Raw genomic sequence first — 27,286 nt, forward strand, 5'->3', positions numbered from 1 at the left:
AGCCTTTCTCAATCTCTCATATTGCTCTAACAACTTTTAAGCGCTTATGCACTGAGTCTGTATTACCTTAATCAGTACCTATGTTTCATGTAAATTCTTATTCATATAAAATATGTTTCTTTAACAAGCCCCTGAGACAGATCAGAAATTACGACTTTTGTTTCTTTTCTATCACCCACAGAGCTCAGGATTCTACTCTGGAGTTAAATATTTTTTAAAATAACATTAACGGTTGTGGAAATAAATTTTTTTCTTGACTAGCTCCATTCACCACTTTAAAAGCTGTATTCTTCCCCCGTTTAAAGCAGGGATAAGCAAACTGCAGTCTGCCACCTGCTTTTCTAAATAAAGTTTTCTTGGAGCACAGCCACGCTCGTGAGTTTAGGTACTGTGTATGGCCGCTTTTGCACTACACAACGGTGTTGAGTAGTTGTGACAGAGACCACATAGCCCTCAAAGTATAAAATTTTACTATCTAGCCCTTTACAGAAAAAGCTTGTCAAACTCTGATTTAAAATAATTTGCTTCCAAACCAGATAATCTGATTTTTTCACTTCTACTAATGGTCAACAACCTTGTTTCAAACCAACCCTCCCACTAAAACCACAAAGGGAAACAAACACAACACAACAAAGGCTTGGGGAATTACTAAGGTAGCTAGGACTCAATAAGCCAAAATTCCAGAGAGAAGGGAATCTCAGGGTGGTGAACACAACACTCAACACTATTTTTCTCCTAAAGTCATTTGCCTACCGCAAAGCTGTAGTCAAAGCTGAGCAGAACTATAACCAGAGTTCTCATAGGGCTACGGAGATGAAAATTGAAATTCAGGGCTTACGAAGGAGAAGGGGCCTCAAACTTGGTATGAGATGGCCGAAAGCCTACAGCCCTTGGACAAAAGGTTAACAGGAAAGCTCTACAGAGACTGAAGCCCAGCACTATACCAGCTTATTCTCTGACTGGATTAAGGTGAAGGTCCCTTCACCTCTCTGCCTGCCAGAAGCAACAATAAAAATTCTCTGGAAGAAGCTAACATCATCCAGGGCCTCAAACTATCTCTACACCACATATATCATGCAATAAAAAATAAAAAGACATGCAAAAAGAAAATGATTGGACAAAAATCAAGAGAAATGATAGACCATAGAAACCGGCCCATGGAAAATCCACACATTGTATGTATCAGACATGTTAAAAAAAAAAAACAAAAAAAAACCCCTCAACTAATAGGCTCAAGAAACTAAATTGTAAGAGAAAGAATTTAAAGCAAAATTTTTTAAAAAATATTTAAATAAAAAATTTAGATTATAAGATGAAATAACCAAAATTAAGGACTTGGTAAAGGCTGTGACAGCAGATTTCAGAGAGCTGAAAAGAGAATAATTAAACTAGAATTTAGGTAAGAAGAAAATCCTCAGAATAAAGCACAGAAAGTAAAAGGAATGGAAAATACAGGAAAGAGAATAAGAGATATATGGCACAGGTTGCAAAGATCTAAGATACATATAACCAGATTCCAATAAGACAACAGGAAGAATGAGGCAAGAGCAATATTTGAAGAGATACTAACAAAAATTTACCAGAACTGATGAGAGATATAAAGCCATAGATTCAAAAAGTGCTATGAATGACAGGAAGATACATACTATAAAACTACACCTAGGCACAACATAGTAAAACTGCTTAAAATCAAAGACAAAGAGGAAATCTTAAAATCACCCAAAACAAAAGACATCTATGTGGGCAGGGCAGGATCGGACTAACATAGTCCATCATAGCCTGAGTGGGGCAGGGCAGACATCTATACATGAGAACTTTACAGTGTAGGGTGACAGAACCCAAGTAATGTGAACAGGGTGTCAATATAGGAGAGTGCCTCAGATCCCAAGCAAGGAAAGGAGGGAGTGCACATGGGTGAGGGGATGACAGCAAAAGAAGCAAGGTTGATTGCATATAGAGTATTGGTTGAATAAGTAAATATGAGAAGGATAATGGAAGCCAAATTTCTCCTTGGTGGGGAAGGGAGTTACAAATTTAACAAGGGAGAAAATGAGAATGACTCTTGTACAAGTAGATTAGAACTGGATGCACTGATATGAATTCACAGTTTTCAGTGTGAGTGTGTGTACTTGTGCACATACCTATTACTCAGTTTTGCCCAGTGAAAGAGTTTATAATACCGTAATATCAATGAGCACACCTAGTGCCTAGATCTTGGCTTCCCCACTAAAAATAACCAGAGGTCCTTGGAAAAATGACAGATTCCAGGGCTGGGGCAGGGAGAGTACAGGATAAGCCTGGAAGAATGATGGGGTTATCTCAAAAGGACCTAGAAACCAATGTTAATGGGCTTTTACCAATGAAATCTGGGGCAATTTGAGAATAAAATAAATAATGATATAACAGATTATACTCACCAAATAAAATGGTGATGTAAATTACTAAATAAATAATTGAAAATGTGATGAGAAATAGGATTAGTTTAGGTACTTTGAAGTACTATAATATACTTATTAAATATAAAGGGGAAAAGAGTAACAGTGGAGAAACCCCGAAGATACCAACCTAAAAAGTAATCAAAATGAACACTGTTAGTAATGGGGTAAATTGAAATTATGCACCATGTGGTAAGATAAAATGAGAAAAACCTTCTGAGATATCAATGCCAAAGGTGAACGACCTATATCTAATCATGAGAAAATATAAGACAAACTCAGACTAGTGCATGTTTTACAAAATACCTGCCTGTAATTTTCAAAAGTTTCTAAGGTCATGAAAGTCAAAGAAAGCTGGAAACATATCAGCTTGACAGAAACTAAAACTATATACAGCATGCCACCTGGGCAGGATCCTTTTGTTATAAAGAACATTATTGGGTAAATTGGCAAAATTCGAATCAGGTCCCTCGGTTGGATAGAGTAATGGATCAATATTAATTTCTTGATTTTGAGGCTGCTCTGTGGCGATGTAGGAGAGCGTCCTTGTTTGCAGGGAATATGCACAAATGTATTCGAGGGTGATGATGCATGACGTCTGCAGGTTTTCTTTGTACTTTTCTTGCAACTCCTCCGTAATTCAAATTAGTTCAAAATTAAAATATTAAAAAATTTGACATATCAAACCTTGGGAAATACAAAGTCATGACGACAGGAAAAAATTGTAACCTTAAATAATAAATAAGAAAAGGAAATGCTGAAAACTAGTGATACCTATATTCATAGAAAGAAGTTTGAAAAAGAACAGCAAATGAACCCCTTCAAAAGTAGAAAGATATCAATAATAAAGATAAGACCAAAAATTGATAAAATAAAAAATATAGAGGGGAAAGAATCAGCAAATCAAAAAGTTGGTTCTTTGAAAAAACGAATAAGGGAATGTGAGAGTTTTCCATTTTAGTCATTCTAGCGAGTGTGCTGTGGTATCTCACTGCGGCTTTAATTCATCATCCGTGATGAACAATGATGTTGAGAACATTTTCATCTTCTGATTGGCTGTTAGTATGTCATCCTTTGTGAAGGATCTGTTGAAGTCTTCTGTCCTGGTTTTGTTGTTTGTTTTTTTTTTTTTACTTTATGTGAAAGGCAAAATTCTAGATGGCCCCTATGACTTTGTCCCTGGATGACTCTTCTGTGTCAGTTTTTTTAATATTGACTTTGTTTCCAACAGCCATGCTAAATTTACCTATTAGTAGGATTTCTTTTGGAGATTCCTTAAGATTGTCTACATACACGATCATGCTGGCTCCTAATGAAGACAGTTTTACTTCCTCCTTTCCAATCCTTATGCCTTTCTCTTCCTTACCTTATTTAAGCGGCTAGAACCTTCATTACAATGAGAACAAAAGAGAAGGGAAAATTTTTCTTGCCTTGCTGCAAATCTTAGGGGAGAAAGTAGTCAATCCTTGTTGATCACGTATGATGTTGGTAGCAGATTTTTCATAGACACCCTTTATTTGATTATGAAATGTTTCTTTTAACCCTATTTTACTTAGAAATTTGTTTGTTTAATCTTAAATGGGTGTTGAATTTTGTCAAGTTTTTGCATCTATTGAGATGATATTGTTGAGAATAAACATTGATTTTCAAATATTCAAACAACTTTGAATTGTTTGGGAAAGCTTCACTTGGTCATGATACATTGTCCTTTTTAAACTTTTGATATTGCTAGATTTGATTTGCTAATATTTTGTTGAGGAGTTTTTGTACTTATATTTATGAAAAATATCAGCCTATGGCCATCACCGATGGTCAAGTGGTTAAGATTCAGCGTTCTAACCACTACTTAGGCTCGGGTTCATTTCCTGATCAGGGAACCACCCGCTCGTCAGTTGTCATACTGTGGTGGCTGCATGTTGCTGTGATGCTGAAAGCTTTTGCCACTGATATTTCAAATACCAGCAGTGTCACCCATGGTGGACAAATTTCAGTGGAGCTTCCACGTTAAGACACATTAAAATTATGAAAAACCTTTGAATAGCAGTGGAGCATTGTCTGATATAGCGCCAGAAGTTGAGAGGATCGCACAAAAAGACCCGGCACGGTTCTGCTCTGCTGTACACAGGGTCACTAGGAACTGAAACTGATTCCACAGCACTAACAACCAATTGATCTATAATTTTACTGTCTTGTAATATCCTTGTCTGGCTTTGGTATGAGAGTTATACAGGCGTCATAAAACGAGTTAGCACGTGTTCTTCCCCCTCTACCGTCTGAAGGAGTTAGTGTAAACTGGTATTATTTCTTCTGTATGTATTTGATAGAATGACCAGTGAAGTTTTATGTGCCTGGAGCTTTTCTTGTGTGAAAGCTCTTAATTAAAATTTCAGTTGGATTTTTTACAGATACAAGACTATTATGATGTTCTGTTTCTTGTTATGTCTGTTTCAGCAAGTAGTATTTTTCAAAGAATTTTTCCATTTTGTACAAGTTGTTGCATTTATCAGGAAAATGTCTTTCTCAATATTTCACTATTTTCTATCTTAATGTCTATAGAAAATGCAGTGGTGTCCCTTTTTTATTTTGAATTTGGTATTTAGAGTTTTCTTTTCCTCTTCCTCAATCAATCATATTATGGATTTAGCATTTTTCTTAATCTCTTTAAAGAAGCAAGTTTTGACTTTGTTGACTTTTTTATGTTGTTTGTCCATTTCCTAGTTCATCGATTTTCACTCTTATTGCCATTTCCCTACTTACTAGGGCCTTAATTTGCCCTTTTTGCCCCCTTTCTTAAGATGGAAGCATGGGTCACTGATTTTTATACCTTTCTTCTTTTCTAATATATGCATTTAAACCTATCCATTTCCCTTTAAAGATTCCTTCAGCTGTTTCTTACAAATTCTGGTTTGTTGGGTCTGCAACCAGTTTGAAATATTTCTAATTTCTTTTGTGTTCTCTTTTTTGACCTATTTTTTTAGTGTTTTGTTTAATTTCCAAATATTTAGTGCTTTTCTAGGTATCTTACTGTTTTTGACTTTTCTTTTAATTCTGTTGTGGTCAGATAACAAACTCTATTATTTCAGTCTTTTGAAATTCACCAAGATGTTTTATGGCCCAACGTACACTCTGTCTTGAGATTGTTCTATGTGTACCTAAAAACCACGTATATTCTGCAGTTATTGTGTGTACAGTTCCATAAATATTAACTGGGTCAAGTTGGTTGATGCAATTATTTCTGGTCTTCTATATTTTTTTTCCAAATTGTTTTTGACTACTTGTATGAATTCTTGAGCAAGAATGTTAAAGTCTCTAATCTCCAGTTATATTGTGAATTGGTCTATTTCTTACTTTTTGTTTTATGAATTTTTGAAGCATTCTAATCACATCTATCCACATTTAGATTGTCATGTCTTCTTCATGAACTGATCCTGTAAACATTTTCAACTGTCTCTATTTGGTAACACTCTTGTCTTTAGTGTTATCTTTCACTTTGATAATATAGCCATAATAGCTTTATAGTGCCAAGTATTATCATTAGCCACCGTTTACTTTTACCCATCAATGTCTTTATATTTAAAGTATATTTCTTGTAAACATCATATAATTGAGTCATATTTTGTTATGCAGTCTGATGATCTGTATTTTTATTGGAGTGTTTAGCCCATCTATATTTAATATAATTATTAATATATTAATTAATTATTAGATTTGTTTACCTTTTTTTTTCTTTTGAGGAAGATTAGCCCTGAGCCAACATCTGCTGCCAATCCTCCTCTCTTTGCTGAGGAAGATTGGCCCTGAGCAAACATCTGTGCCCATCTTCCTCTACTTTATATGTGGAACACCTGCCACAGCATGGCTTGATAGGCAGTGCATAGGTCCATGCCTGCGATCTGAACCGGTGAACCCCAGGCCACCAAAGCTGAGTGCGTGAACTTAACCACTGCACCACTGGGCCAGCCCCTTAAGTTTGCCATTTTGGTGCTTGCTTTTCTATTTGTCCCATCTATTCTTTGTTCCTCTATTCTTTTCTTGCCTTTTTTATTGTGAACAGAATATTTTTTAAGATTACATTTTATTTCTCTTAATGATTTTTTAGTTACTCTTCTTAGTACTTTTTAAAAGTAGTTTCTTTAAAGATCAAAATACGCAGCTTAACTTACAACAATCTTCAGAAAATACTCTACTACTTCACGAATAAAGTAAGAAGTTTACAATAGAAACACACATTTAGCCCCTCTCAACCCTTTGTACTCCTGTTGCTAAATATTTTATTTTTATATTGGCTATAATTTCCATAATATATTGTTAATATATTTATTTTAAATAATCAGTAGTCTTTTAAAGAGATTTAAATGTCCTTTATATTTACTAATGTATTCACCATTTACATACTATTTGCAGTGCTATTTGTTCTTTCCTAAATAACCAGGTTTCTATCTGATATCATTTCCCTTACTCTTCAAGCTTACTTTTAACATTTCTTGTAGAAGAGATCTACGGGAGAGGAATGCTCAGATTTTCTTTTGTCTGAAAATGTCTTATTGCATATTCATTTTTGAGGGATACTTTTGCTGGCTATGGAATTCTGGTTTGAGGTTTTTTTCTTTTAGCACTTTAGCAATGTTACTCCACTGTCTTCTGGCTTCCATTTTTTCTGACAAGAAGTCTGCCGTAATTTGTATTATTATTCCTTGGTGTAAATCTTTCTACTCTAGCTGCTTATGGAAATGTTTTGCCTTTGGTTTTCTGCAATTCAAATATTATATGCCTAGTGGCAGCTTGCTTTGTGTTTATCTTGTTTGGCCTTCTCTAAGGTTCTTGGATTTGTGCGTTACTGTCTTTGATCAATATTGGAAAATTCTTAGCATTATTTCTTCAAATGTTTGTTCTATCCCAATCTCTCTCTTCTCCTTCTATGATTCCATTTATAAGTATGGTATGTAATTGTATGCATGTCATCCCAATCATATGGATTTGATATTGTTTTACTGTTCTTGGATGCTCTGGGTTTTTTGTGGCTCTTTTTGAATTCTTTCTTCCCTTCGTGTTATAGTTTGGATAATTTTTAATTACCTATCTTATATTCACTGGAGTTTTCCTTTGTTGTGTTAGCACATACACCTCCCACAAGAAATATAATAGTCTCAAAATAACAATGGCAGTTTCACTAGGAGTAGTTAACACTAACATTTGAATTTTTGTCCTTAGAATATGTCCTCACTAAGAAACTATGGTCAAAATGTTGTGTTTTATAGTCACTTGATATAATTCTTGTTTATGTGGTTATTTTTCCACTTTTATCATAGGTAGGTTTATTTGTTTCATTTAGCACACACACACATATACACCTATATATCTATATATTAATATAGATATATTTAATTTTTAGAGGAGGATTTGTTTTGTTTTTATTTTTGGTTTAATTTCATTTTTAATTAATAAAATCTTATATAGTTGCACAGTCAAAACTATAAAATGAAGATCATTCAAAGAAGCTTAGTTTTTATCTCTGTTGTATCCACACAATTTCCTCCCCATCCATATACACATATTTTTAACATTTTTGTTTTCTCCTGCCACTTTTTCTTATTAAAAGTATTCTCTATCCTTTTGTTAAACAAAATGTTGCTTATCATAAACAGTGTGCTGTACTTTGTCTTTTTAACTCAACAATATATCATGAAAAACACTTCAGAGCAGTATATCAAGTTCTTTCTCATTTTTTAAATATTTTTCTCTCTTAAAGCTCTCTCTTTTGTGTAGAAATACCGTAGTTATTCAACCAGTTCCCTGCTGATGACCATTCGAGTTGCTTTCAGTTTTTTGCAATTACAAATAATGCTGCAATAAGTGGTCTATGCACATACCATTTCACACTTTGCCAGCATAAACGGGGATGGCTAGGTGAAAGGGTAAACATATGTAAATTTGATAAATACCCTAAATTCTCTCCATAGGAATGCACCATTCTGTTTCTTCCTAACAATAATACAATCTCACCAATAAGATATGCTGCCAAACTTTTCCCAGTCTCTTAAGAGAGAAATTTTATCTCTAGGTAGTTTTAAGTTGCTTTGCTCTTATTTTGAGTGAGGTTGAGCATCTTTTCATATTTACAAAGGTCATTTGTATCTCTGTTTCAGTGAACCATCTGTTCATATATTTTGTCTATTTTTTTCTATTGGATGGCATTGTAAACGGAATTATTTTTATAATTTAAAATATAGATTTATAATTTATAGATTGCGTTATTCATTTGTCTTTTAAATAATATAGGAAATAAAAAGTGTTATGCACCAAAAATAGAATAATACTGGCTTTTATATTTACCTACATAATTACTTTTGCCAGAGTCATTTATTCCTTCTTAAGGCTTTTAGTTTGCTGTCTAATGTCTTTTCATTGTAGCCTGAAGGACTGTCTTTAGCATTTCATATAGGGCAAGTGTACTAATAACAGACTCACTCAGCTTTTGTTTATCTGGGAACGTCTTAATTTCCTACTTGTTTTTGAAGGATAGTTTTGCTGGATATAGAACTTTTGATTGAGAGATTGCTTTTCTTTTATCACTTTAAAAATGTCACCCCATTCTTTTCTGGCTTCCATGGTTTCTGGTGACAAATTGGTTATTAAGTTTGAAGATCCCTTATATATGACAAATCACTCCTCTATTGCTGCTTTTAAGAGTCTCTCTGGCTTTTGACAATTTGATTATAATGTGTCTCAGTGTGGATCTCTTTGTTTTTATCCTTCTTGCAGTTTATTGAGCTTCTTGGATATATAGATTTGTGCCTTTGGTCAAATTTGGGAGGGTTTTGGCCATTATTTCTTCAAATATTCTTTCTGCCTTTTTCTCTCTTTTTCTGGGACTTTCATTAACTGTACATTAGTATGCTTGATGGTGTCTCATGGGTCCCTTAGGCTCTGTTCATTTTTCTTCATTTTTTTCCTTCTGTTCACCATACTTGATAATTTCAACTGACCTATTTTCCAGTTCTCTGATTCATTCTTCTGCCTATTTAAATCTACTATTGAAAACTTCCAGTAACTTTTTCATTACAGTTGTTGTATTTTTGAGCTCCAGAATTTCTTTTTGGTTCCTTTTTGTAATTTCTATCTCTTTATTGATAATCTCTATTCACACATCATTTTACTGGTTTTCTTTCACTCTTTTTCCATGATTTTCTTTAGGTATTTGAGCATATTTAAGATAGTTAATTTAAAGTATTTTTCTAGTAAGTCCAATGTTTGTGCTTCCTCAGAGACAATTTCTGTTAATTTCTTCTGTGAACAAGTCATATTTCTTGTTTCTTTGCATGTTCTATAATCTTTTGTTGAGAACTGGACACTTTGAATACAATAATGTGGTAAGTCTAAAAATCAGATTCCTCCCCCTTTTTAAAGTTTGTTTTTGTTGCTTGCTGTGGGCTGTAGCTGTTGGTTTGTTTAGTAACTTTTCTAAACTATTTTTGTTAGGTCTGTATTCTTTTTCATGTGTTGACTTTGAAATCTCTGCTCCTTTAGTTTGTGATTAATCAGTGTTCTGACAGAGATTTCCACATATACTAGCAGAGAGAGAGAGATAGGAGAGAGGGAGGCAAAGAGGGAGGGAGAGAGAGAGAGAGAACAAAACCTTTCTGAGTCTTTTCACATCGCCTCTATGCAAGGGCACCCCTTCAAAGATTACCCAGGCCATTTAAAAACTCTGCCCTAGCCTTCACTTCCTGAATATGTTGCACCTAGAGATCAGCCAGAGGTGAAAGCTTAGGGTCTTCTGGGGTTTTTTCCAAGGATGTGTCCTGCCCTGGGCAGGCAAATGACTTTCTAAATTCCCCAGAATACACAGGCAGTTTTGAATGCCTTAATTTCCAAAAGAAATTAGGCTCATTTTTTCCAAAAGGAAAAAAGCTGCTCCCTTCAGCTTTTCCTATTTTTGCCATTTTTCTATGAGTTTGAACTTATTTACAATAAAAGAGCATAGATCTTGAGGGGAAAGAGTCTTGGGTTCAAACCCAAGCTCTGCCATTTGCTTGCTGTATGATCTTGTGCAAGTTACTTTCATTGGTTTTCAGTGCTCTCAGCTGTAAAATGAAAATTATACTACCTACTTTCCTGGATCGTAAGTTTTAAGGTTAACATTTGCTTTGCACATAGTGGGTGCTTAATAAATGGTAGCTATTATCATTCTTATTCATCATACTGGGCTTGTATTCAGTAAAAAGCTAGCCTATTGCTGAATTTGGCACAAGAGCCAGAGATTGCTGATAACTTAAAAATGTTATAACTCTGACTCCCACTTTTATTATCATGCTAGGTGAAAAAAGTACCATGCCTGCTTTGGATCTGAGCATTTTTAAAAACTGGAATGAAGGCAAACTAGGACAGATAGGTTTAGAGATGCAATTTGAATATGTTCCAGGGAAATCTCTATTGCAACAGGAAAGATTCCTTCAATACTATGAAAACTAACCTAAGTTAGGAAACCTAAAGCAAAAATAATTGATAATACAACAGGAAATTGCCATTAAAAAGATCTAGCATACCTTAAGATTAAGTGCATTTCTTCCAAACATTTGACAGTTTGATATGGCCAGGTTGGTCACGGCTGTTAATGTTTCATATTGTGTTGCCACAATAGTCTTAAAGGCTTCACCATATACGACATATCCCTCTGATTTTTGAGGTTTAATGGGACCAACATAAATAAAATAAAACATGAAAGTTAAATGTATTATCACTTAGAGTGAAAGCTAAAAGGCATTTATGTTAGGTAACAATGAGTCGTCATAAATAGGTTGGCTGCACACATCTTCTAGAAGAGATTCCCCACAACCTTCACCCATCCACTCTCAGCTGGTCTGTTTGCCAAATTGTTTTTTTAAAAAGAATATTAGATAGCACAATTGTCGTTCAAAAAGAAAACCATATGCTCATAGATTTCTACCTGCATTATTTAGAGTCCATAAATCTCAGTTTTCTTGTACTATATGTAAAAACATTTTTTAAAATTTTACTATGAATTACATAAACAACTTCTTGCTTCACAAAACTAGTGAAGGACATCATATAAACATCACTTAGATAGAGATCACCTCCTCAGGAGCACTCTCACTTTTTTCCCTAATATCACCTTGATGCATGTTTCAAACGCCCCTTGTAATTCAATTCTTCCCTTAGTTTGAAGACTTCACACAAGAAAGGGCAAAAACCCAAACAACTCAGGAGTGAGCCAAACAGAGACCATCTAACTTTACTTTATCATGACCCTTGTGGGTTTCACCTTCCATCAAAATGGCCTATCCAAGTACACATCTAAGAGCAGCAGGAAAATATTTTGAAATTTTATGAAATATATTTTACATTCCCAGCCATTCTTGCTGCATTACTTGAAGCAACATATTTTACAGTCTCAGTAATTTTTATGCAGTGAAAGGAAATAACGCATCCTAGAGCAAAGAAAACAATGTTCACTTTTTAATTTCTAAAATAGGCCCTGTGCACCCATTTCAGATCAATAGATGTGAAAGTTAAGCACAGAATAAATGATGGTGTATAATATGATATAGAGATTCCTTGTCTTGGGAGAGAGAATGGAGCAAGAAGGAAATGAGAGTGAGTTAAGACATAAGTCTGTGGCCTGCTTCCAGCTCACCCACCCTCATGGTTTAAGCCCAGGCAGATGGTTTTTGAGTGGAAAGGAGGGAGATAGAGGTGAGGAGGTGGTTAGAAATCCCCTGATAGATCTCTGAAAGATCTGTTCACCCAACTCACCTGAAACTTTTCAAAGAGGAAACCACCAGACTGGAATAAACTCAATACATCAGAAATGGCAGCATGACTTGTTTAGACTTATGATATGGAGGAGACCCAAAAGTTAATTTATGTCACAGACAGTGATACAGAACTACTGGGAGGATAATGGGCTCAGAAACTCCTAAGGTTGCTATAGTTAACAATACTATATTGTATATTTGAAAGCTACTAAGAGAGCAAATCTTAAAAGTTCTCATCATAAGAAAAGAATGTAACTATGTGAGGTGATGGATATTTTTTTCTGTTCTAGAATTTTATTTGACTCGTTTTTAAAAACAAAAATTCCAGTTGTCTGGTAAAATTCTGCAACTTTTTCTTTTTTTTTTTTTTTTAACATCTGTGCCCATCTTCCTCCACTTTATATGCAGGATGCCTGCCACGGCCTGGCTTGACAAGCAGTGCGTAGCTCCGCACCCAGGATCTGAAGTGGCAAACCCTGGGCTGCTGAAGTGGAGCACACGAACTTAACCACTACACCACTGGGCCAACTCCATTTTTCTTTATTTTTTTGAACATAGCAATCATAGTTATTTTAAAATCCTTATTTGAAAACTCCAATATCTGAATCTATGGGTCTGTTTCTTTTGTCTCTTTCTACCGGTTTTCAGACATTTTATCCTGTTTTTAGGATGCCTTGTGATTTTTTAAATTTACCACTGGACATTGTAAATGAAAATTTTAAAGGGTCTGGATAATACTATCTCTCTCTAACAAATGTTGGTTTTCTTTGATGAAGAAGGAAATATTATCAAGGATTGATTTTGAGCTTTATCAGTTATCATCTATTTTTGTTTTGCCTTTTCTCATAGAACATCATCCTTATTCCTAAGGTATAGGTCCTCTGAGTCTTCACCTGAAAGCCCAGGTGTGTTCACAAAGGCTCCTCCACTTTGGCAAAGCTTGAACTCCGATAACCATTTCCTGTACAACTGTGAAAAATCTATGCTCAGTTCCTTAGCATTAGCTGATGTTACCTGCTGTGTTTCTTAGAGTATTATCCTGCACATGCACAGCTTAGAATTGTCCTGCACATGCACAGCTTAGAAATCAGCCCGATACCCTTAAGGGAGTTTGTATGCAGATATTTGGATTCACTTCTCTCCTCTTTGAGATTTTGCCCCTTGAGGCACAGCTAAATTGGCAGCTCTGAAGTCTGACTGCTATCTCCTCAATCCAGTACTACTACGACTTTCTAATTGTGCTTATTCTCCAGCACCACAAATGCCCTGAGGCAAAGCCTCAGGTAAATGTAGAGCAAACTCATAAACTTCCCTTTTTTCAAGGATCGTAGCCATTCAAGTCATGCCTGCAATGGTTACTCTCCAGTAACTTCAATAGCTATTTTATATATTTTGGGCAGCTTTAATAGTTGATTTTGGCGGGAGGGTTTGTCCTATACAAGCTGCTCAATCTTGGACAGAACCAGAAGTGATGAAGTTATTTTAAAATCTGTATCTGATAATTGTCATACCTGGAACTCCTGTGGGTATGTTTCAAATTGCTTAATGTTTCCAGTAGTTTTCATTCATTTTGTCTTTCTCTTAGTGTGCCTGGTAATTGTGAATGGTTTACTACTCATTGTATTTGTGAAATTGTTTATAGAAGTAATGTGAGGTCTAGGATGATGTAATCTTTCTTTAAAGGTGACTTTTCACTGTTTCTGCTAGGTAACTAAGGTGAAAGCACTTAGAACAGTGCCTGTCAGAAGGCAAGTAGTTAACTCTCATTATTGCATGTCTATCTGCCCCACCCATCTTAAGAATACTCCACCTTTCATGTTCCCAATATCAGTACAAAGTTTGGTTCATAGTCAATATTCAAAAAACAGTTGCTGAGTAAATGGCTTAAGGAACTGAAAATGAGGTGAGACACGTGTGAATCACACACATATACACATTCACACAGAATCCTGAATACTTTTATAGAGAGAGAATCTAATATACAATTTTTAAAAGAATGATGCAAATTTAGCATTTACCTTCAGTTGGGCTTGGTGGTTTTTGCTGTGAGACACTTTCTACATTTTCAGATTCTGTTGCAAGAGTTTCTAGAAAAAAGAAAAAATGAGACTTTTGGATACTTGTGAAATTTCATGTTGGGGGTGTTATGATTTCATTAGAATTATTCATCTTTTAAGGAGTTGGGATTATCCATGAGAATGTGCCCATTAAGGCATCCATCAGCATTGGCATTCTGCTCCTAGAGTTCATCTAGATCACCTTCTGAATAATTGTTCATTCTCACTGCTCCTTTATATTAGCTTTTCTGATCCTTTGCACTCCCTTATCCTCTTCCCACCACTATCACCTGGGTCAAATACCCAGTTTGACCTTGGCAGACCTGCAAGGTCAGGACTTCTGTTACTGCATTCTGGCCCATGTATTAAAGGTAGAGGTAAAAAGTGATCCCAGGGGCTGGCCCAGTGGCATAGTGGTTAAATTCATGCATTCTGTTTCGGCGGCCTGGGGTTTGAGGGTTTGGATCCCAGGTGTGGCACTACACATCGCTTATCAAGCCATGCTGTGGAGGCATCCCATGCACAGAATACAGCAAGAATGGCATGGATGTTAGCTCAGTGACAATCTTCCTCAAGCAAAGAGAGGAGGATTGGCAGCAGATTTTAGCTCAGGGCAAATCTTCCCCATAAAAAAAAGTGATCCCACCATCCCACTCTGCAAACCCAAGGTGGGGGGCCACCATTTGCTTGCATGCCTTCTCTCCTCTTTGCCTTACTTGACCCCATTATTATATATTATGTTCAGAATGGATTTACCTATCACTGACTGTCTTCGAGGTTTTCTTGGTAAAAGTGGCCTTGGCATGGAAAAAGAACCTGAAAAAGGAGTGACATTTAGTACCATTGCAGTAGTTTGTTGTGAACGTTCAGACGACTGTCCTCCCACTTTAAGAGGTGTAACTCTTGGTAGAGGGCTTGGCACTGCTGTTTTTAAATCTAACAGAGGTTGCTTAAAAATATAGGTTCTACTCCTCAGTATATGTAGATACTCAGACTGAATTTCCAGGGGTTTAGGAGTGATAACTGGGGAAGGTCTGGAGCGTGATGGGGAGAGAATCAAAATGTCTGTTTGTACCCGATCAGCATAAATAGGTTCTATTTTTGATGATTTTCTTCTGGATTTTCTTGTAATTTCCATTTGGCTTGTTTCTTTCCCCAAAACTTGAGGTGAAACTGAAGGAGAACTTGGAAAAACTATAGAACTGATAGCAGTCTTTGCACGGTGCCAATAGGCTTTCTTAGAAGAGAGTTTGGGTGTTGAAATAGCAGTCACTGTTTTTGGTACAAGATCATCAAGAAAGAGATTTTGGATATTGATTGGGGTTTGTAGTTGATTTGTTGAAACATCAGGAAAACTAGTTTTATCTCTTTCAGTTGAAGTGGTTTCATCTTGAGTGAACCTTACACGTGGTGGCTTAGTTTCAACAGTCTTGGCTAAACCAGAAAAAGAAAAAAACACAATTAGATTATATTTATCAAGATGTCAGGGACAAAACTGTTAATGTCTTAGCATTTATAGCTCTTCTCTATCCACTTACCCCTCTCTCACCTTCTAAAAGTATTTCTGTATATAACTTGCTCAGTTATCAGGACTTTTGTTTAGCTGCCTGGGATAGTGTCTGAGTGAACAACTGGAGAAGTGAAACGACTAAATTTTACTAGATTTAGAAAAGGTAGGGTGCTACTCTTGGAAGAACAGAATTGATGGAGAGAAGAGTAGGATATTAAGGGAGATGTTTGAGTAGTTGCCACTAAAATTCTGGCACTATGGATGGGTAAAAATGATTTTGATAAAATTTTGCTATTTATCATTATCTTTTCCTCATTTGAAACTTCTTTGAGCAAAGATTTAGATTTCTTTTCAATGCAAGATGTCAGACCAAGCTGTCTTTTGAATGTGATAAAATTCAGATACTGGCTACAAGGTACCACAAGTTCATTTAGGTGACAACAGTAAGTATTCTTTTCTCTCTTATGTCCAGAAAATGCATTATGCCTGCATTCTTAGGTACCTCACTACATCAAATATTCTTTCTCTTTCCTACGTGACAGAATGTTAAATGATGTTTTTTTCTATTGTCTCAGTTGAGTACAATAAATGATGAGGACCTCTACATTCTAATAAGGAGATAAGAGATTTATCAAAGCAAGACTCGCAAAGGGATGGTCAAAACAAATCCAACTCTCACCCACCTGTTGTCTCTATATAAGAAGTGGCTAGAGATTGATCTGGGTTCAGAGAGAGGATTTCTTCCGAATAGAGCTACTGGAGCGCTATATGCATTCCTGATCTTCCCCTCCCCATGGTGGGCGAAGGAGAATGATTTTCCCTGACCTCAAACCAAGTGAGGGGGATTCTCAGAGAACCATTTATAGAAGACAGGAGTGGATTCTACAGGAGAAAATAACATTTCACCACTCCCCTACCCACCTCCCTCACTGAAAAGCAAAAATGTATCGGCCTTCCCAGTGTTGTGTCCCAACTGGAGTACGGCAAAAGAATCCTTGAGACTACTTGACCTGTATCTCCTGGCGTTTTGCGGGGGTACAGAAACTGATGCCTGGGTCTCATCTTAACTCGTAACTCTTAATTCCTTAACTCTTCCCCATTTCTAGCCCCAGAGATGGAGGAGTCAGAAACTATAATATGAGTTGGGAAAGAGAAGTAAAAGAACAAGGTGGAAGGACTTATCATGCTCCTGTTTCCCTTGGCTTGTCGAAAGGCTAGCAGACCTAGTTTGAGCTGGGAGAAGGGGTAAGGTTTGACTGCAGGCTAGATGAAAGTGTTGATTTAGATTAGACTAGTTGTTTAATATCTGAAAATGAGACAAGGTGAATAGATGAAAGTGACTTTAAAAAGCCTTGGGAGAGAGATATGCGCCATGAGAGTTTGAAGGCGGGAGTAGGAGAAGAATATTATATGCTTCCTGTTTATATGGAACTAATCAAAGCCAGCTCATTCAATAAAATGCTTACGCCACTATCTTCAACTTTATTTTTTCTGTCTCCCGTCTTAGAAAAAACATGATAACATGAGAAAAAACCTCAATAGATTCCAGAACTCCTTCCAACCACCACCATCCCACCATATTTATCCTTCTCTTCAGTAGCAAACTGAAGTAATTTACATTCATTAGTTTGACTACCTCTCCTCTCATCTCTGTTCTGTTTGTTGTTTCATTTTATTTATTCTCTCTTTCTATTAAATTAGTAGACTTTATTTTTAGAATAGTTTTAGATATAAAAAAAAAATTGAGCAGGAGGGCATGGTTAGCATATACTCCCCTCTCCTGCACAGAATTTCATCTATTATTAACATCTTGCATTAGTGTGGTACATTTATTACAATTAATGAAACAATGTTGATATGTGATTAATTAAAGTCCATGTTTTACTCTTCGTGTTTTACAGTTCTATAGGTTTTGACAAATGCATAATGTCATGCATCTACCGTTACAGTATCATACAAATTTTCATCACCCTAAAAATTCCCTGTGCTTCATCTATTCATCTCTTCCCCCTCTCCCTGAACCTCTGGAAGCCACTGTTTTTGGGGGTTTTTTTTTACTGTCTCTACAGTTTTGCCTTTTCCAGAATGCCATGTAGTTGGAATCCTACAGTATGTAACCTTTTCAGACTGTCTTCTTTCACTTAGCAATATGCAGTTAAAGTTCCTCTATGTCTTTATATGGCTAGATAGCTCATTTATTCTTATCATTAAATAAAATTCCACTGTGTGGATGTACCACAGTTTGTTTATCTACTCATCTATTGAATTGCTTCTGGTTTGAAGCAATTACAAATAAAGTTGATATAAATACACATGTGCAGGGTTTTGTGTGGATGTAAGTTTTCAACTCAATTGGGCAAATGTCCAGGAGTTCAACTGCTGGATTGTATGGTAAAAGTATGTTTAGCTTTGTACAAAACATCCCAAGGGTCTTCAGAAGTGGCAGTACCATTTTGCATTCCCTCCAGCAATGAATAAGAGTTCTCGCTCCTCTCCAGCATTTGGTGTTGTCAGTGTTTTGGATTTTAGCTATTCTAATCAGTCTGCAGTGGTAGCTCATTGTTTTAATTTGCAATTCCCTAATGGCATATGATGTTGAGCATTTTTCATAAGCTTATTTGCCCTCTTGATATTTTCTTTGGTGAGGTGTCTGTTCAGATGTTTAGCCCACTTTTTAATTGTTTTTTTTTCTTATTATTGAGTTTGAGTTCTTTTTTATTTTGGATGCAAGTCCTTTATCAGATAGGTGTTTTGCAAATATTTCCTCCCAGTGCGTGGCTTGTCTTATTCTTTTAACAATGTTTTCCATAGCAGAAGTTTTTTAATTTTAATGAAACCCAACTTATCAACTTTTTCTTTCATGGATTGTTCTTTTAGTGTTATATCTACAAAGTCATCATCAAACCCAAGGTCACCTAGATTTTCTCATATCTTATATTCTAGAAACTTTATAGTTTTGCACTTAGGTCTACAATTCTTTTGTGTTAATTTTTGTGAAAGGTGTAAGGTCCGGTCTAGGTTCATTTGCTTTTTTTTTTTTGTATGTGGATGTCCAGTTAACCTGTTCCAGTATCATTCATTGAAAAGACTATATTTTATCCATTGAGTTGTCCTCACTTCTTTGTCAAAAATTAGTTTGCTATATTTGTACACATCTATTTCTTGGCTCTCTATTCTCATCCACTGATCTATTTGTCTGTTCTTTTGCCAATACAACACTGTCTTGATCACTGTAGCTTTACTACTATAAAGTCTTGAAATTAGGGAGTGACAATCCTCCTACTTACTTAATCTTCAGTTTTATATTGGCTATTCTAGGTCTTTTGCTTTGACATATAAACTTTAGAATAAATTTTGTCAATATACACAAAGCAACTTGCTGGTATTTTGACTAAGATTGTGTTGAATATATAGATCAAGTTTAGAAGAATTGATATCTTAACAACATTGAGTCTTCCTATTCATGAACATGGAATATCTTCCCACTTATTTAGATCTTTGATTTCTTTCATCATGGTTTTGTAGTTTTCCTCATCTAAATCCTGGACATATATTGGTAGATTTATGCCTAAATAAATTGTAGTGAGTTTTGATACTAACGTAAGTTGTAGTGTTTTGAATTTCAAATTCTAATTGTTCATCATTGGCATATAGGAAAGCAATTGATTTCTGTATATTCATGTTGTATCCTGCAATATTGCTATAATTGCTTAGTATTTCCAAGAGTTCTTTTGTTGATTCTTTGGGATTTTCTATATAGAACAAAGAAGAAAGTTTTGTTTCTTTCTTCCCAACCTGAACATCTTTTATTTCATTTTCTTGTCTTATTGCAGTAGCTAGGACTTTCTAGTAAAATTGTTCAATAGCAGCAGTGAAAGAAGACATCCTTCCTTTGTTCCTGATTTTAGGGGGGAAGCATCTAGTTTCTCACCTTTAGGGATAATGTTAGCTATAGGATTCTGGGTAAACATTCTTTATCAAGGTGAGAAAGTTCTCCTCTATTCCTAGTTTGCTGAGAGCTTCTTCATGAATGCATGTTGGATTTTGACAAATGCTTTTTCTACATCTATTGATATGATCATGTGATTTTTTTTCTTTAGCCTGTTGATGTAATGGGTTACATTAACTGATTATTGAATGTTGAACCAGTCTTGTATATCTAGAATAAATCCCACTTAGTTATGATGTATAATTATTTTTATACATTGTTGGATTCAATTTGCTAATATTTTTTTGAGGATTTTTGCATCTATGTTCGTGAGAGATATTGTCTGCAGTTTTCTTTTTTTTTTTCAGGTACACATTTTTTGGTGAGGAAGATCAGCCCTGAGCTAACATCTGATGCCAGCCTTTCTCTTTTTTTTTCCCCTGCCCAAAGCCCCAGCACATAGTTGTATATCCTAGCTATAAGTCATTCTTGTTCTTCTATGTGGGATGCTCCCACAGTATAGCTTGATGTGTGGTGTGTAGGTCTGCACCCAGGATCAGAGCTGGCGAACCCCAGGCTGCCAAAGAGGAGCATGAGAACTTAACCACTCGGCCATGGAGCTGGCCTTGTGTAGTTTTCTTTTCTTGTAATGTCTTTGTTTGGTTTTGGTAATAAGGTATGCTACCTTCATAGAATGGTTTAGGAAGTGTTTCCTCTGCTTCTATCTTCTGGAAGAGACTATAGAGAATTGATATAATTTCCTCTTTCAATGTTTGGTAGAATTCACCAGTGACCCTATGTGGGCCTGGTGCTTTCTGTTTTGGAAGTTATTAATTACTGATTCAATTTCTTTAAAAGATATTGGAATATTCAGGCCTATACAACAACAGCTTATTTATAAGGATAAAGATTATTTACAATAGATTATCTATTTCTTCTTGCATGAGTTTAGGTAGTTTATGTCATTCAAAGCTTTTGTCCATTTCATCTAAGTTAGCAATTGAGTAGGCCTAGGGTTGTTCATAGTATTCCTTTATTTTCTTTGTAATGTCCAGGGAATCAGAAGTGATGAACCCACTTTCATTTCTGGTATTAGTAATTTGCTTCTTCTCTCTTTTTTCTTGTTCAGCCTGGTTAGAATTTTATCAATTTTTATTAATCTTTTCATAAAACTAGCTTTTGGTTTTGTTAATTACCTTTTTTTCCATTGATTTCTACTTTAATTTTGATTAGTTCTTTTCCTTTTTTTTTTTTGTGGGGAAGACTGCCCTTCAGCTAACACCTGTTGCCAATCTTCCTCTTTTTGCTTGAGGAAGATCACCCCTGAGCCAACATTTGTGCCAGTCTTCCTCTATTTTGTATGTGGGATGCCACCACAGCATGTCTTGATGAGCAGTGTGTAGGTCTGCACCCAGGATCTGAACCTGTGAACCTCAGACCACTGAAGTGTAATGTGTAAACATAACCACTATGCCATCGGGCCAGCCCCTATTATTTCTTTTCTTCTTCTTGCTCTAAGTTTATATTGTTCTTTTTCTTGTTTCCTAAGGTAAACATTTAGATTATTTATTTTAGATCAATCTTCTTTTTCTAATACATGTATTCAATGCTCTACATATCCTCTAAGTCCTGCTTCTGCTGCATGACACAAATTTTGATGTTGTATTTTTGTTTTCATTTAGTCAAAACATTTTTAAAATATCTCTCATGACTCCTTTGACCCATGTGCTATTTAAATGTGTTCTTCAATCTCCAAATATTTGGGGATTTCTAGATAACTTTCTGCTATTGATTTTTAATTTAATTCCATTGTGTTCTGAGAGCAAACGTTGTATGATTTCTGTTCTTTTAAAATAGTGTTTTGTGGCCCAGAATATGGTCTATCTAGGTGAATGTCCCATGTGAGTTTGAGAAAAATGTGTTTTCTGCTGTTGTTGGATTAAGTATTCTATAAATGTCAATTGGATCCTCTTGATTGATGGTGCTATTCAGTTCAACTGTATCCTTATTGATTTTCTGCCTGCTGGATCTGTCAGTTACTGAGAAAGGGGTGTGGAAGTCTTCAATTATAATAATGGATTTCTCTATTTCTCCTTACAATTCTTGCAACTTTTGCCTCAAATATTTTGACTCTCTTTTTTAGGTGCAAATAAGTTAAGAATTGCTATAACTTCTTGGAAAATTGACTCCTTTATCATTAAGTATTGCCCCTGTTTATCTGTAATAATTTTTTTGTTCTGAAGTCTGCTGTGTCTGAAATTAATATAGCTACTCCAGCTTTCTTTTGATTTGTGTTAATATGGCATACCTTTCTCTCTTTACTTTTAATCTATCTGTGTTTTTATATTTAATATAAGTTTCTTATAGACAACATATAGTTGTTTCTTGTTTTTTATCTGCTCTGACAGTTCTGTCTTTTATTTGGTGTAGATAGACCATTTACATTTTAATGAATTATTGAGATTTTTGGCTTAATATCTGCCACATTTGTAAAGTTTTCTATTCACTGCACTTGTTTTTCTTCTCCTTTTTTAAAATCTTCCCTTCTTTTTCTGCCTTTTCTGGTTTTAACTGAGCATTTTATGGTTAAGTTTCTCTCCTCTCTTAACATATCAATTATACTTCTTTTTTTTAACTTTTTTGATCATTTATTTATTTTTTAAATTGAGGTAATATTTGATTATATCATTATATAAATTTCAGATGTATATCTATATTACACTTCTTTTTAAAATTTTTAGGTGGTTGCCCTAGAGTTTGCAATATACAACTTACAACTAATCTAAGTCTACTTTCTGACAACACTACACTCACTGTCTAATGGGTATTGCAGGTAACTTTTAACAGAGTATTCCCAATTCTTCCCTCCCATTCCTTGTAACATTGCTGCCATTCATTTCATTTATCCCTATGCTATAATCACCCAATACATTGTTGCTATTATTGCTTACAACAAACAGTTATCTATTAGATGAAGTAAGAATAGGAAAAACAAAACTTCTTATCTTCCTTCACTTATTCCTTCTCTGACATTTTTCCTTTTTTTAGGTAGATCTGAATTTCTGATCTATAGAAGTTTTCTTCTTTTAGCATAAAAGAACTTCTTTTAAAGATTTCTTGCAAGGCAGGTCTACTGGCAACAAATTCCCACGGTTTTTGTTTGTCTGAAAAAGTCTATATTTCTTCACTTTTGAACAATGATTTCACTGGACACAGATTCTAGTTTGGTGGAAGTTTTTTCTTTAGACCCTTTAAATATTTCACTCTACTCTTTTCTTGCTTACATGGTTTCTGACAAGAAATCCAATGTAGTTCTTATCTTTTTCCTCCATAGGTACGTATTTCTCCCTCTTCCCCTGGCTTCCTTCTAGATTTTCCTTTTGTCTTTAGTTTTCTGCGGTTTGAATGTAATATGCCTTTGTTTTGTTTTGTTTTGTTTTGTTTTTATCCTGGTAGGTGTTCCCTGAACTTCCTGGATCTGTGGTTTGGTCTGTCATCAATTTTGGAAAATTCTCAGCCATTATTCCTTCGACTATCTCTTCTGCTCTCTTCACTCTTTCACCTCCTCTCATATTTCCATTAGACATGTTATACCTTTTGGAATTTTCCCATAGGTCTTGGGTATTCTGTTTTTATTTGTTTTATTCTTTTTTTTTTTTTTGGCATTTCAGTTTGAGAATTTTCAATTGGCCTGTCTTCAAGTTCTCAGATTCTTTCCTCAGTCATGTCCAGGACTGATAAGACTATCAAAGGCATTTTTCATTTCTAGTACAATTTTTTTTATTTTTAGCATTTCCTTTTGGTTTTTCGCTAGAGTTTCCATCTTTCTGCTCACATTACTCATCTGTTCTTGCATATTGTCTACTAGTTCCATTAAGGCTCTTAAAATATCAATCACAGTTACTTTCAATTCCCTGTCTGATAATTCCAATATCTGTGTCATATCTGAGTATGGTTCTGATGTTTACTTTTTCTCTTCATGCTATTTTTTTTTAGTCTTTAAGCATAATTTGTAATTTTTTGTTGAAAGCTGGACATGATGTATTGGGTAATAGCAACTGAGGTAGTTGTTGCTTTGGGTGTCAGAGGCTTAAGTTTCCTCTAGTTCCCCTCTCTTTTTTTTTTTTCTCCTTTGTTGTATTTGGGCTTCCCTACAAACTCCTTCTTAAATAAAATCTGCATCTCACAGCTCTCTCAGTTGTAATCCATTGTTATTATATCAGAGCCTTGTTGATGAGGTGGTAAGGTATTGGGGAAAAGAACGATTCTATAATCCTATGATTAAATCTCAGTTTTTTAGTGTGCCTGAATCCCTGGACTGTAGCTTTCAGAAGTGTTTCTTAGCCTTTGCCTCCCCTTACATGAGACAGAAAGGCTGCAGGGGGCTACAGTTGTCTAATTTGCTCTTCCCCCAGGTCACACAGGCTCTATTAATCTAGTTTCCCTTAAAGGGCAGAACTTTGTTAGGTAGAATGCTCTGGGAGCATTTAAAAATGGTTACTTTCTCCCTCCTTCTGAAGGAAACTTGAGCAAATTTTTCTCTGATCCTCACAAGAACCTGGTGGGGCTTCTGGAGGTAAAACCCATGACACTGTAGAGGGTCCCCTAAGACTGAGCTCTCAGGAGTTTTTAACTCTCAAGCCAGTCCTCACTCAACCTCTAGCAATTTGTCAAAATTAGCATTTAAGTATTCCTACCAATTATTGGCTAAAGCATCTTAAGATCCCAGTAAACTGACCTCAGCTGTGATTCTCTATGTTTGTTAGTCTCTCCAGATTTCAGGATGGTGGTTTGCTCAGTGATCAGAATTCTCTGATGGATCTAAGAAAAGTCATTACCAGTTTGTTCACTTCTTTCTTGTTATGAGGATGGGCGTAATGACTTCTAATCTCTAACAAACTGAAACTGAAAATATCCCTACGTTCATTTTTCAAACCAGTATGATCTGCAATTTACCACCTCTGCTATCAAAACTGTTCTCACAAAGTTATTATTGATATCTTGCTGTTAAACTCAATGGATAGACATCGTTACATATCTTTATTTGACCTCTTTTTAGCGTTTAACATTTTAATCTCTTCTCCATGAAGTTCACTCTCCCCTTGGCTCCCATGATAACAGTCTATTATTTCTCTATTCCTATCACTATGGTAATTTATCTTTCCTTTCTAAGCAAATCTTTTTCTTTCTCAGTTTACCATGTAGTGTTCTTAAGGGTTCTATCATCACCCCTCTTCTCACTCTAACTCATTTTCCGTATACAAGAACATTCTAAAATCTGGATCTGGAAGACCTAAGCACCTCAAACATATGATGTCCCAACCAACCTCATCAGTAAGTTCTGTTTTCCTTTATCTCCAGAGGGACATCTGCTATCTATAACACCCACCCACACACACACACAAACTGGAATCCTTCACTCCTCTTATGTTAGTTTCCTCTGGCTGCTGTAACAAATTACCACAAGCTTGGTGGTTTAAAACAACAGAAACTTATTCTCTTACACTTCTGGAGGCCAGAAGCCCAAGATTTCTATCCCTGAGCTGAAATCAAGGTGTGAGCAAAGCCATGCTCTCTCTAGAGTCTCTCATGGAGTGCATATACCCTGCCTCTTTCAGCTTCTGCTGGCTGCCAGCACTCCATAGCTTGTGGCCACATTACCCCAATCTTCAAAGCCAGCATCTTCAAATCTCTTTGCTCCATCTTCATATCACCTTCTCCTATGTGCATGTGTAATCTCCCTCTGTTTCTCTCTTAAAAGGATACATGTGATTGCATTTAGGGCCCACCTAGATAATTCAAAATAATCTTTCCATCTCAAGATCCTTAGCTTGATCATATCTTCAATCCCATATACATATATATATATATTTTTTTATATAAGATAACATTCACAGGTTCCAGGTTGGGGGGGGGGCGTCTACCACACCTCCCATTCTTCATTCTTCACATTTAACACATCCAATCAATCACCTCCAGGCTTTATTCAAATTACATATGGCAACTCTAAAGCTTCTAATTCCCCACCTCTTCCCATTCCACCCTGCCCCCCACCTTAAGAGGGCATGCTCACTTTCCTTTTCCACCGTGAGAGTCACTGGAGAAGTGAGCTATTGCTCTGATGGATTGAAGTCCCAACCTGTTGGCTTAGAGTGGAGAAAAGGATTGAAAATCAGTAATCTAATTAAGTTCTGCTATTTCAGAATAGAAAGATAAGACCCTTTGACTAAATGACTTGCTATATCACATCAGTATTGGAGCTAAGACCAAAATTCAAACCCCTGGACTCCCATTCTAGGACGTTTTGCATTGTTCCAGGTTGCTGCAAGTCAGTAAATAATACCGAGCCAAGTGAGAAGTATTATAACAGCTTACAACTATACAGTGGTTTTATAGTTTACAAAGTGCTTTCACACAGGCCTTTTTCTCTCACAGTTATGTAGTCAAAAAAATCCCAGATCTTCCTTTCTGATTTTCACTGCTGTCTTCCTAGTCTACATTAACTTAACTTTCCCCTTGATTTTCTGACATAGTCTTACAGTGTTTTCATCGAAGTATCTGAATCTTATCAGACATAATTCTGATTTCTTAGTTTGGTATATAGAAATCTATGTGAACTGGACCCACTTCATCTAACCTTGCTGTGTGATGACTCGTCACTTTCCCATGAGAACCCTTAGGTATTCTAAATATTACTGACAATCACAAAGACCATACTGCTCATTTATAACTTCACTTCTTATGTTGATCACACTGTGGAATACCTTCTCTTACTAACAAATTTAAATCATTTTCTTCTTTTGAAGTCTACCCTAAATCTTATGCAATCCACCTTTCTTGATTAATACAACCCACACATTGTTCTCATTAATTAATCCAATATTTAACACCTACCTAATGTGCCAACATAATGCTGAGGATACAATTGCACCACACAAACCTTACTACCATCAAAGATCTCACAATTTATCTGGGCAAACAGTTATCCTAGAGAAGGGGAAGTGTTGCGTAGGTGTAAGTACGGGATACCGTGGGAGCATAGAGGAAGGCACTCTGACTGGGAGCAGAGGGAAAAGGGGCTTAGGGAAATCTTCCCAATGAAGATACCTGTCTTCTCAATTCCACCCTTCCCTATTTTTTGACTCATTTCCCATGATTTCTTTTTCTTTTTCCTATTATATTAAGTTACTACTTTTCCAATAGACTCTCCTCTGCCTTCAAAAACTACACAGGTCTCCTCCATAATTAAATATGTTTCAAGCCCCATTCTTGCCCCAGTGCTTCCTCCCATCTAGAACTACTGTAGTAAAATCACCAATAAAAAACATGAAAATTTGAAAAACATGGCATTAAATAGATCGGGAAAAGGACAGTTGTTTACAGTATGAGAGCTGAAACAAGAAGGCAGAGAGTTCAACTTCAACTGGGAACATGTGTGTTTTCACTGCCCTGAGCATGTCCATGAATGACAGAGATTACCATGTACACCCCTCTCCTGCTCATCCATCCAGCATGAAAGGAGTGAGACAGAGCTCTATATACTGCTCTGAAAAGTTCTTCATGAGATATTGTGGCGTTAA

At 35.8% G+C, this 27,286-nt stretch overlaps 1 protein-coding gene across 2 annotated transcripts in view; it reads right to left on the minus strand.

Annotated features, from left to right (window-relative positions):
* Nucleotides 1-27,286, minus strand: part of LRRC63 (leucine rich repeat containing 63) — a 65,890-nt gene that overhangs the window by 36,914 nt on the left and 1,690 nt on the right. For both annotated transcript variants that reach the window (XM_023621599.2, XM_023621602.2), the window contains exons 3-6: nt 25,784-25,852; nt 15,025-15,702; nt 14,230-14,298; nt 10,982-11,109 (exon numbers count right to left, since the gene is read on the minus strand). In XM_023621599.2, the coding sequence (XP_023477367.1) occupies nt 10,982-11,109; nt 14,230-14,298; nt 15,025-15,702; nt 25,784-25,852 (944 nt within the window). The remainder of the gene's footprint in view (nt 1-10,981; nt 11,110-14,229; nt 14,299-15,024; nt 15,703-25,783; nt 25,853-27,286) is intronic.

The sequence above is a fragment of the Equus caballus genome, chromosome 17 (assembly GCF_041296265.1).
Source record: "Equus caballus isolate H_3958 breed thoroughbred chromosome 17, TB-T2T, whole genome shotgun sequence".
Lineage (NCBI taxonomy): Eukaryota > Metazoa > Chordata > Mammalia > Perissodactyla > Equidae > Equus > Equus caballus.